This window comes from Penaeus japonicus, unplaced genomic scaffold, assembly GCF_977035675.1.
Source record: "Penaeus japonicus unplaced genomic scaffold, GWHDUDI00000001_assembly GWHDUDI00000019, whole genome shotgun sequence".
Classification (NCBI taxonomy): domain Eukaryota; kingdom Metazoa; phylum Arthropoda; class Malacostraca; order Decapoda; family Penaeidae; genus Penaeus; species Penaeus japonicus.
The window spans coordinates 25,579,340-25,591,839 of NW_028234421.1; the positions used below are offsets into that span (position 1 = coordinate 25,579,340).

General features: G+C 36.1%; 1 protein-coding gene across 4 annotated transcripts in view; it reads left to right on the plus strand.

Moving 5' to 3' along the window:
* Positions 1 to 3,262: 3,262 nt before the first annotated feature.
* Positions 3,263 to 12,500, plus strand: part of LOC122255765 (uncharacterized) — a 28,633-nt gene continuing 19,395 nt past the window's right edge. For 2 of the 4 annotated variants that reach the window (XM_043020040.2, XM_043020041.2), the window contains exons 1-10: positions 3,269 to 3,381; positions 6,131 to 6,334; positions 8,277 to 8,347; positions 8,598 to 9,000; positions 9,434 to 9,550; positions 10,423 to 10,600; positions 11,371 to 11,521; positions 11,634 to 11,820; positions 12,016 to 12,163; positions 12,329 to 12,500. The exon at positions 12,329 to 12,500 is cut by the window's right edge and continues 11 nt beyond it. In XM_043020040.2, coding sequence (XP_042875974.1) covers positions 6,155 to 6,334; positions 8,277 to 8,347; positions 8,598 to 9,000; positions 9,434 to 9,550; positions 10,423 to 10,600; positions 11,371 to 11,521; positions 11,634 to 11,820; positions 12,016 to 12,163; positions 12,329 to 12,500 — 1,607 coding nt within the window. In that variant the 5' untranslated portion in view covers positions 3,269 to 3,381; positions 6,131 to 6,154. Of the gene's footprint in view, positions 3,382 to 6,130; positions 6,335 to 8,276; positions 8,348 to 8,597; positions 9,001 to 9,433; positions 9,551 to 10,422; positions 10,601 to 11,370; positions 11,522 to 11,633; positions 11,821 to 12,015; positions 12,164 to 12,328 lie in introns of all 4 variants that reach the window. The other 2 variants (XM_043020042.2, XM_086547581.1) reach the window with 1 other exon arrangement.

Below are 12,500 nucleotides of genomic sequence, written 5' to 3' on the forward strand. Positions count from 1 at the left end.
GTACTTGAATTAAACACCTAAAACCCAAGCCTACTCGAATCATTCTGCTTCACGAACAAAACCTGTAAAGATAGATGCTCAAATATCAAAATTGAGTGTTCTCTCTTAACTTTTTTTCCCCAGAAATGGCTATCAGTGTTTGATTTATTTATGAGCCTCATTAAATTGGCGGGGCATGATTAGAGATGACGACGAGAGATTTATTTAAATTAGTTAAATGCATTAAACTAGCATTTAACTAGCTGGTTACGAAGGAAGAAAATGGTGGATCTGTGAGTGTGAAGGAACTCCTGCCTAAAGAATATACTGGCTGCTAATAGCCTATAAAGTCTATAATAATAGTCTATAACTGTAAACTTTGTGATCATCGTTTCAGTAGGCTAATGGTAATGTCTTTTAAACGTATAAGTTTCCTAGCAATCTTACATAAAGGATTTAATTTCCAGTTAAAAAGGGTGGTCCCCCGCCTTCCCCCCTACCCTCCTCCGTCAGCTGCGCCGTTGTATTCATGTATGCAGTTCCACGCATATTCATACACACATACTGTATACACTGTGCACTTGACATAGCATAGCAGTTTCTAATTTAGAAATCGACACGTTTCTTTGCTATATGCCCCCACCCCCCCATACACACACTCAAAGAAAATGGGATATAGTTTTATTTGAAATTTAAATATATATACATTATTGGACTGGCATATTTGAAGAGAGGTACACTCATACATTTAGATATGTGAGTGTATGTATGTATGTATATATATATACATATATATGTGTGCGTGCGTAAATATGTTTACATATGTCCATGTGTGTGTGTATATATATATATACATATATATGTATATATTTATATATATACATAAATATACATATATATACATATATATATACATATATATATACATATACATATATATATACATATATATATGTATATACACATATATATATATATATATATATATATATATATATATATATATATATATATATATATATATATATAGCGTTTCGAATTTGAGACACCTCTTCTGTTAAAGCCAAGGCGATAATATTTACAATCGCAACATATTTTTACAGGACCGGCATTCAACATGTCTGACCTGTGAAATGAGAACGTTCCCCAGTCCCCCCACCCCCACCCCCCGCTGTCACTACGACGTATGTGTGCGTGTTCCAACAACATAATTGTCAAAAAAAAAAGATTCCGAATAACCATAATTTTGCATACACAGCGTATCCTAGCAACTCAGAGCCATGTGTGTGCATAATGTATGCATAATTGCACGTGTGTACAAACGAATACGGTCAGTGATTTTGAGGACTGTTTCTTATAGGCGGAATTACATGACATTTTTTAAAGGTTTAAACAGTTATCACGTTCAAAGATATTAGCATTAAACGTAATAATTGGCTTGGTATTTGTATCAAGTAGATGGAACTTTGAGATATTTTATGAAAATATGAGAAAGTTTTTTGTTAATCACTCGTGATCTGTTTAACCTGTGGGAAAATAGCATTTGCAAAATATATACACCAATAAGAGATATACGCGTAGCATATTCCCACATTATAGAGTGGAAACATATTCTTCCACGTGGATAAGCTATACAAAGATTAATGATAACCATACAATTGATAATATGCAATTATTATCAATCTAAGATGTTTCCCGTATTCCCTCATTTTTTATTTTCTATGTTCATTTGTTAATCCTCACCATCACGTGGACAAAGTAGACAAAATTTAAATACAATATTAAAATCAGTTAATGCCAAGCCACGAGGAGCATGCCGTCAAAGTAGACAAAAAAATCAGTTATGAAGCAGCAAGGAAGATATTTGGCGTTTTCTTTCTCTCATCTTTTTCGACTATTGGAATTGGCACTTGGTCAAAGTAGACAAGAATGAACAAACAAGTAATATAAATAAACAGTCATAAGAGCAAGATATCTAGCCACGAGGAAAGTGTTGCCATTTCCTGTCTCTCACATGTTTTATTTGTAAACAAATATTCGATCATAATAATTTCCGGTTGTGATAGCAGTCGAGGCGTTCGTATACTACGTAAAGTAGACATATATCACTAACTGTTACACGAATACGTATCTAGAATTCAAATTGAACTAGTAAGTCACGCAAGAACCACCTGCGGCGTGGTCAGGAACGCGTGCCCTGTGCTACAAACACGTACGCTTCGTGTACCCAGCGTGCTTCCAGGCTTGGGCCTTCGTGTAAATTTCATAAATGCCTCATACATATACGTGTATGGAACACGTATATGTATACAAGTAGAAAAAAATGGAACCTTCACTACAGTTAATGCTGAATAATTCTAATAATGTTCAATCTCATGAGATCATACATGTAAAACACATGTGGAGTTTCCGGGTATATTTAGGCGGGGCATGGAAATAGTCACGATTGTTTAAAAACAACCTGAATAAAACATTGCCTAAGCAACTTATCTAACAACACGAACAATTATCTTCTCAGTAACACACATGCGCAGCCATAAGATAATTGAGAGGCATTCCCCTAAAAAAAAAATATTTACCAGTAAGAAAATTTTTATCTTTAGAATAGAATTGTAAAAACCCCAGAGGGTATTCAAAGATATTCATCACCTCAGAAATAGATCTTAATATTATAACAATACTTAAATTAGTGTCTTCCCCCAAATACCAAAACATGATGTATAAGAATTAAAGAATAAACAAAATGCTATGTTTTAAAGATATACATCCTTCCTAATAAGTGAAAGTGTTACAAATATAGCCATTAAAATTCGAAACATTATCCTGTATCCTGTCTAAATTATAGGATAGAAATCATACATGTATATGAATATATATATATATATATATATATATATATATATATATATATATATATATATACATATATATATTTATTTATAAACATATATATAAATATTCATAGATAAAATGTATATAATCAGATATTGCTATAAGATAAAGATATCAGTAAAACTTCCCCTTCAAAAAAAAGTAGATACCGAAAATAACCTCCATACTTTTTTTTTTTACCGAATTCAAATTTGGCGCCAAGACCACGTGCGGTTCAGCCAAGAACGAATTGTAAACCATCTCCCACAAAGCCCTAAATCCATCACCCATCAAAAGAAAAAAGCGCACACACGCCCCAAAATAGAACAGGACATAAGCAAAAATACGACCCCTTGCCTTTCTCACAATTCAAATTTGGCGCCGTGAGTGCGCGCGGTGTGCCACCTGTCGGCCACCGCGTGAAGCACAGCCTGCGCCGCCTCCGAAGGGAAGAGCGAGAGGGAAGTGGACCTCCTTCTCGCCGGCCTTTTTTCCCCTTTTTTACCTCCTTTTTCCATGAATTCTCTAACGGTGAGGAGAAAGAGGTGAAGAGAGAAGGAGAGGAGAAGTGTGAAGAGCGAGTGAAGCGAGGGAGAAAGGAAAGAAGGGAGAATAAGTGAAAACATCTTAGCCATTTTTATTTTTTTTCTATTATTATTATTATTATTTTTCGGGAGTGAGAGAAAACCTCGCTTTGGAGCCTCGAGTGAAGTTTTTAAATCCTCTATTCGATGGACCTTGTGTTCTATCGCCTGGAGACGTTGTGAAAGAGAATTAGTGAATGTACAGATTTGTTTTTGTTTATTTCGTCGTGTTTACATGCTTGTGGGTTTGTAATTATTTTTGTTTACGTCAAACATGTCTTCTATTCTCCCTTCCTTTTCAACTCCCTTTCCGAAAACCGTCGATTGATCTATTTAATATGCGTAATTTCGTTTGTTTGATTTGCGTTTTTGTTTTAGCTCTTGTACACAATATTTCGTTTGTTGTTTGTCATTTTTGTTTGTTTTGTTGAGCGTCGAGCGAGTTGTTTGCTTGTTTGATTATTTCCGAGTCACTTGGAAATGTTGGGAGTTATTATTTAAGGTGACGTGTGTGTGTGTTTATAAGAATTCTAGGAAATTTGATAATTTTGTGCATTAGTCAGTATTATTATATCTTATCAGAAACAGTTGATTTGTGACCAGGATTGAAAGTGAAAGAATGTGATGATTTTTTTTAGGTGGAAATTGTTGTATTGTTTTTAAGATACTTTGAACATGTATTTTATGTCTTTCTAAAAAAAAATATTTTGCTATATATTTTTTTCTTTTTCTCTCTTTTCTCGTATTTTCCTTTTTTCTTTCCTTTTTCATACTTTTTTCTTGCTTTCTTTTTTCCTTCTTATTTTCTTTCTTTCTCTCCCTCATATTCTCTTACTTTCCCCATCCCTCTCTGTCTCTCTCTGCACTCTGTTTTGGGATCCAGCCTTGTTGGAACACAGATTTTTATGTGTATCTCACATCCTCTTCAATCCTTCATGAATGGGGAAAGCCCTGTGGCAAAATGCACTATTCAAGGCGGAGTTCAAGGCCTGAGATCTTGTCAGTGACAGTGATGTGATTGTATTAGATGAGTATGACACAAGTAGCAATTGGGATTATGTTAGACGAGTATGATACGGGTGGCGATTGGTGTGTCTGTTCTGTATAGGTTTGAGATAAGATGAGGTTGTGTTTGTCTTTTTCTTCCTCCTCTTTTTTTTTTTTTCTTCGTTTTAAGTTATTTGTGTAGTTCAGTGGTTTACGGGTTTTCTGGTGTTGGAGTTTTATAGGTGTTGAATGCGAATTGATTAGTATTTCTGATGATACCCGTTGCATATCTGACGGGGCTTATTTTTCCAACACAGATGATTTTGTCATGTGCTGTTTACTCTATGTTCAGATGGAAGATGGTAATTCTCATAACCTGACCTGTTTTAGTCTTTGCTTTCACTTCCTAGGAGTCACTTTCTTAGTCAGAAAGCATATGTTTTTGTTCATGACTTGATGCTTTTGGATTATATGAGGGAAATTTATGTAGCCTTTTCCGATTAGTTTTTGGCAGTAGAAACCGTTTTTAAAGAATTAAGTAGTGATTGATGTTTCAATGGTACTAGCAATGTCTTTTGAAATAGTATTTTCCTTGTACATATAAGGGAGCATTTTCCTTGTATATATAAGGGCTGTGTTTTGACCAAAGACATTTGGAAGTTTCTAATATGGATGCCTCCCTCTGAGACTAATTATATTATACGTAATTATGCTGGATGTATTCTGTGCACATGTGCTTGAAAATTAGTGTGAACTGTGAGGGATAGATGGAATTTTAACATCCAGCCTGATAGTGGCTCAGTGTTCAAGTTGCTCTACAAATGCCAACAAATGTCCACTATGTATACGTTGACAAATAGACTTAGACTGGTGCCTTATTTGACCATAATCACCAGGGAGGTTTGTGAGTTACAACTTGTCAGATTGTAAGTGCCAACAGGTAGGGGGATTGTGGTGATCAGTATGAGATTAGTACAGATGTACTTACTATATATATTAAGCTTGGATAAACTACATTAAATATTGTGATTATATATAGATAACTGGAGGGAAGTAGTTATCTCTTGTGTAGTGAAACAGTATCATATCCAAGAATGAGAAAACAAAAATACAAAATCATTGCATTATAATGATTGGCTATCTAAGAAAAAACATGTGCTATTTACTGTGAGGTTTGTCCTTTTTACTTGCCTTAAGTTCTTATGGCTGCATTCTTAGCAGGCATATGTTGTCTGGATAGTGACATTACATGATTTAATCATTGTGAATATCTACTAGTAATATATCAGTTAGTTGTGATGGAAAGAGTTTACTTTTTGCGTCTGTGAATGGTTGGATTCTTATGGTACAGAATTGATTATTATTTAGAGGATTTGTATTTGTGTGTTGGTACTGTTGCCAGAAGAAAATGCTCCTGCTGTTACAATTCTTTTTCATTATATTCTGATGATTTGAATACTCATGACTCCTGGCTTTTTTGATGATACAGACAAGAATATACTATGCTGAAAGAGAATTGTTATTGTTAATAAGGTTTAGAATAATGTAAGAGTTTTTCTAAATACTGGACTAATGTGTTCTTTAGGATTTCCTAAAGAAACTTAGTAATTGCATGCTCTGTGACATAGTTTTAAGTTGCCTGCAATCCCTCAAGTTATTGGGATTTTGACCGTTAATGGTCTTGGTCTTTGGCCCTCCTCCCTCCCTAGTAAGCGTGCCAGAAATTCCTGACCATGGATGGGCAGAGTGGGGGAGATGACAACCGAGGGGGAGCGAGCTGGCGGGGCAGCAGGACGTACGATGCCACAAACCAGATAAAACAGCTCTTAGGAGTTCCGACTGAAGATTTAGTAAAGGCCATTGTTGAAGCAGAGCGCCGCACTCCCCCACAAAATATTCCGAGGAACAGACAGGTAGGGTTGGGCAAGGCTTTGACCTTTCCCAGGCGCTCTTGGATGCTTTACCTTCTGCTTGAGTATGATAGCATCATAGGCATTCTAAGCTTGTCTCTCGGATGGCATGGATTAATTTTATAGCATCCTGTTTTTGATATTGATAGTGTTTATAGTTTTGATGTGGCATGCCACAAGTATTTACAATTTTGATGTTGCATATCACAACCAACACCCCAATCACCCAGAAGGAAATAAAAGGTGTGTATGTGTATCTCTCTCTCTCTCTCTCTCTCTCTCTCTCTCTCTCTCTCTCTCTCTCTCTCTCTCTCTCTCTCTCTCTCTCTCTCTCTCTCTCTCTCTCTCTCTCTCTCTCTCTCTCTCTCTCTCTCTGTGTATATATATATATATATATATATATGTATAATTTAATTATATATATGTATAATTTAATTATATATATGTATAATTTAATTATATATATATATGTATAATTTAGTTATATATATATATGTATAATTTGATTATATATATATAATGTAAATATAATATATATATATATATATAATATATATATATATATTATATATTATATATATATATATATATATATATATATATATATATATATATATATAAATATATTTATATATAATGTATATATATATATTTATATATTTATATATTTATATATTTATATATATATGTGTTTGTGTGCGTGTGTGTTTGTCATCGTTTCAATCTAAAAAGTTCTACATCAACAACATAAAAAGGAAAAAATTCCATTGGTCCCACAAACTTCTTGGATAAGGAAGAAGGTGCTATTATGTAAGGCAGTGGTTTGTGGTGGAAAAGTACATTGGTTTAGTTCTGTTGATATCAAAATATGTATTATATGATATGTATAGGAAATTGTATATATAATCTAACTAATAGATATAATGTCGGGTTTATGTGAGTCAAAAAGGCAAGAGGTAGGGTAATGGCAAAGCTGCATGAAATATTTGGTCAATATAGAATATTTCTTATTGATATAGTTTGTGTTTTCTGGTATGTTGCATGTTTATTGCTTAGTTGCATGTTGAGAAATTATTGATCATTGCAGGAAATTGGTATTGAGTCTTGATTATTTTTTCATGAGCATTAGAAATCTGGAAATTGTGCATGATTGCTTTCTTTTGAAGCTAGATTCTCATTCTTGCTTGTCATAAAGTATGCAATTCTTACAAAAGAAATTGTTTTCTGAAGATTTAGAAAAAAAACTGTTGTAGAAAAAAGAAGGGTAAGCAGAGGCTTGAATCTATCCTCATTGCTTTATTGCATATACACCATGTGGGTGTGTATGCAATAAGGCATGTATTTCATTCAGTGTGCCTTATTTGGTGTTCTATAATGAAAATGACTATGACACTGATAATACAGATGTTGACCCCTTTGTTTTGTGTTCATTGATTACCCTCAGCATTATTGGTTTCTTGGACTGTTTGATGAATATTTCCACATTTTGATCTGGCCTATGTTGAAGAATAGACAATATATTGTTACTCTGTAAGACCATGTCTTGAAAGTTTCAATTATCAGTTCATGAAAAAAAAAGAAAAAAAAAAGTAAAGTTTATTAGAAGCAGACTTGCCGGCATAGATCCAAAACATGGTCAGCGTGACCGGCACAGTGTCTCCTTACATTGAAATGCAGATATGCAAAGAAGATGTAGCTCTTTACATCTGAATGAAGGAACATGTCATGTCTTTAGATTTTTGGCTATTTTGACCATGGATTGATTTGCTATTTAATTCGTAGAAATATTACTATTCACGAAGATAGTATTAGATTACGTTAAATGACCGAAAAGAAAGAAAATAGTGATCCATGATAGTATGATGGAGACTTCATTTGGAATACATTATAACTCTCTAGGGGTATCAAATTTTGCTCCTCTAAAAAATGTTCCATCTCTTTGTAGGGACAGATAATGAGTGAACACCATGACAGATCAGGCAGCCCGTCCAGCAGGCAGCACTGGGATAATCACAGGTATGTTTTTGTGGCTGTTATTTTGGTTCTTCTATTTGAAGTTATTGCCCTTTATTTGTATCTATATTTTATTTTTTTGTTAGTTTATATTCGTTATCTTTTGATGTGGTTGACAAGTCTGATGTGGTCCTTGTTTGATTACAATGGTGCACTTGTTCATCGCATCTGATATGCAGGATATTTTACTTCAGCAGTGGCATTCCAAAAGGAACCTTATATTGACATTCATTTCCCTCGTCCCCCTCATCAGATCTCAAGATGGGAGGCACCGGTCGGACAGTTATGGCAGCCCGGGTAGAAACAACCCACGACACAGCAACCATGACCCGTACCGGCCGCCATCCATCAGATACTACGATGGCCGACGCCAACCCGACAACTACGGGAGTCCTGGCCGGAACAACCACCACCGACAGGGGAGCTATGACCGCATATATGGGGGCAGCCCAAGAAACCACCATCAGTTCCACCACCAGTACTCGCACAGAGGGATGCCCAAGGACCACAAAGACATGCGCATGAATGGCCCCAGACATATGGGCAATGCGGGGCCGGGTCAGATGGGCATGCAAGAGGTGGAGAGTCCAGAGTACAGACCCAGCCCTGAGGTGTTAGCTGAACTACAGGAGCAATTTCTATTCCCCTTGAAAAAGGTATGCTGTTATTGAGTTCAAGAAAAAGGCTGCTGTTTTCAGTCATTGTTTATTTTTCTTGATTAAAAAGAGCATTAGGCCTGCATCCCAATGTTTCTATTGGCTCATATGTTTCTGCTTATCTGAGCAAATGTAATACCAGTAAGGTTCCAAGTGGTGTCAAAACTGCCTCAGTATTATATATATGATCATCATGAAGTAGAATTCTAGAATGAATGGAAAATAAATATTGTAAGAAAAAATATGTTCATATTTTTAAGTTCATGGCAAATGCTCAGTTACTTATCTAATGAATAAATGGAAAGTAGTTCAATCAGCAGTAAGACAACTGACAACATGATTCAGAAGTTTGTCTAAGAAAAGAAGAAAAGCAGAAACTAATTTTGTCAGAGCTAGTGTTCGTGTTACTTAATCAGATTTTTTTCCCCTACAGAAATCAATCAGATTTCCGAAAGCCAAGTACTTCTGCAGATTATGTGATTACCACTGTGATTCCTTGATTGTGTGCAGGAGACATATTGCAGATGCAAGGCACAGGAAACTGAAGGAGGTTGGTATTAATTATAATAATGATAATATTGTAAGAAAATAATTTTGATATTAGGAATGATAATGTTGATAAAAACATTTCTCCCAGGGCAACTTTTATTGTAAAAGTGTAGTTCGAACTGCTTTGTAGATTTTATATGACCCGATGATGACTCCAACTGGTCTAAATGCTGGGTATTTCAAGTGAATAGATCTAACACCTTAGGCTATTTAGCTACTCTGGCCCTGGCCGACCACTATGCACCCGATCACCCGGCGTGTCGGCCTTATGAAATGCCATGATAAAATATGTTGTCCCTGGCGGCAAGTACTGCCACCACCTGATGTTGTATCATGTCACCCGGGGTTAACGGGTTAAAAAGGTGTATGGTGTAGTGTTGAAGATACAATTATTTGTCCATAATTAATAACAAGGGAAAAAAAAACATTGTCCCCATGCTCCTTATTTTGATCTCACGTGGGCACCCATGATATTCCTGATGCAGTGGTTAGTGCATCTAAGTTATTTCCTGGCTCCATTGGGTTAACAAGCAAAGTAAAAATGAATGCTTTTTTATCGTATTTAAAATCAACATTTGGGCGTATTGATGTCTAGGCAGTCAGATCAATGGTTCACTAGTGTAATCATAAATAAGTCCTTGATGTTTTGTTCAGTTATTTGTTCCTAAAAGTTTACAGTTGTTATTTCAACAGACTTCACAGATGTCCTAATCATGAACAATGGCCACACTTGAAAAAAGAAAAACTTAGACAAACATCAACATCTAGTTCTATCATTTTCTGCAGACTGTGGATTGCAAAAGGCAAAAGGAGATTAACTTGAAATATTTTCATTACAATATTATAAAAATAATAACAAGCATTCTATTTCAGGCTAAAGACGTGGAGACTACCCTGAAGAATGTGCCACACCCAATCGAGGCACAGGTCGTTGCTGTGGAAAAGCTGATCACGGACATTGTAGAAGAGATGAAAGTGACCCCAGATATGATGCGTACTAGAAAAGAGGTCGTAAAGGAGCTTAACAAGTTGCTAGCGGCTAAAGTAGAAGGTTGGTTGTTTTTCTCTTGTGTTTTATTTTGTGGTATGTGTTTTAGCAAGACTGATTATATAACTGTGGATTTATGTTGTGGATTAGCTGTTACATTTATGATTTAGAAGGAAGTTGTGTTAACCCATTCACACCAGATGACGTGCATATTTCACTTGTGTGAGATGGCGTCCTATTGCGTCATGATCTCTCCCTGTAAATACATGTTTTACACAGTTTTTTATGTATATACTTATTACACTTCCAGTTATATTGATACATTTTTCTTGACTTAAAACACACACACACACACACACACACACACACACACACACACACACACACACACACACACACACACACACACACACACACACACACACACACACACACACACACATATATACATATTGATGTATATTGTATTGCACCGGGATAGATCTAGCACGTGGAGGCCTGGCACCAATGGTTGAAAATGAATGTAAATGACATATGTAGGTCTATAGCAAATGATATGATAATTTTCAAAGGTGATGTGATTTATTCAAACAAGAAAAAGATAAAGAGATTGTTTACAATATACAATAAAATATGATGTCAGTGCAGGATTTAAATTAATCCTATCCCGATGGGCCCAGCGATAAATGGAAACCCCCTACGCCGGGCCTATGCAATATTGTATCGGGGACGTCACACTGGTGCATTGCCCTGTCATCGGGCATTTAGCCGTGTCACACAGATGTGAAGCACCGTCATCAAAGGGTTAATCGTGTATATCTTGATTTTTTCAGGGTGCAGATTAGAAATGGTGGGATCCTCTGTGAGTGGGTTCTGCATGAAAACAAGTGATATCAACATAGATGTAGTTATGGACGAGAACCTTAATCCTTCCATTGCCCTTTTGGCGGTGAGGGAGTTGGTTCGAAAAAATGACTTGTACACGTAAGTATTGTTTGTGATTCCATTATCATTTTTTTCTTTGATGAATAGTATGAGACTCAATGGCCAAGTATTTTTCTATTTAAATCTTAAATGTTGTTGTTCTTTACCACAGAGAAGTTGTAGATGACCTGACGTCATCATTCCCGACAATGGCCTTCACCCATGCAAACACCGGCTTGAGGATGGTGGTGGGTGCTGGCAGCACCTCCTCTAAGCATACCAACCAACTCTTAGCTGATTATGCTGTGATTGACCCCAGAGTGGTTACCTTAGGGATTGCGCTCAGATATTGGGCAAAGGTATAGTCTTATTTGATATGCGTAAGTTTATTTCCGATAGTTGTGTTTCCTCCAATTGATTGGCATGTTTTTCTTCTGTCTTTCATTGGTGAAGTCTCTATTTGCATCTTCACCCTAACTTTTTATTTTATCTATAGAGTTTTATAAGGTTTCAAGGTAACAGTAACTTTAATTGTCGCCATATCTGCTCAACAGCTCTGCCAGATGGACGACCAGTCACGTGGAACTCTCCCACCTCACGTTTTCCCATTGATGGTTGTACATTTTCTTCAGCAACACAACCCTCCAGTCCTGCCAGTGTTACACAGCTTGCACCCCAAACCTGACGGGGATGTTTATTTACGTGAGTGTGCTTAAATACAGTTCCTTTATGGTTGTTTATACTTGCAACATGATTGGTATGGTAAATCGCCTTTGTAGAAACACCCTCCAGGTTTTTTAACTTGGAATTTCAATTCAAAAGAAATAATGTCTATCTCAATCTGCACTTTTGTGGCTTTGATTTCAGGTCCATCAAAACTTGGTGATAAATGGCAGTGCCAAAATACCCAGAGCGTGGGTAGGCTGTGGCTTGACATGTTCCGATTCTACACTATTGGCTTCAAGATGACAGACCTTGTCATCAATGTGAGGCAGCTGCAGCCCATGCCCAGGGCAGAGAAGACATGGAGCAAAAAGAT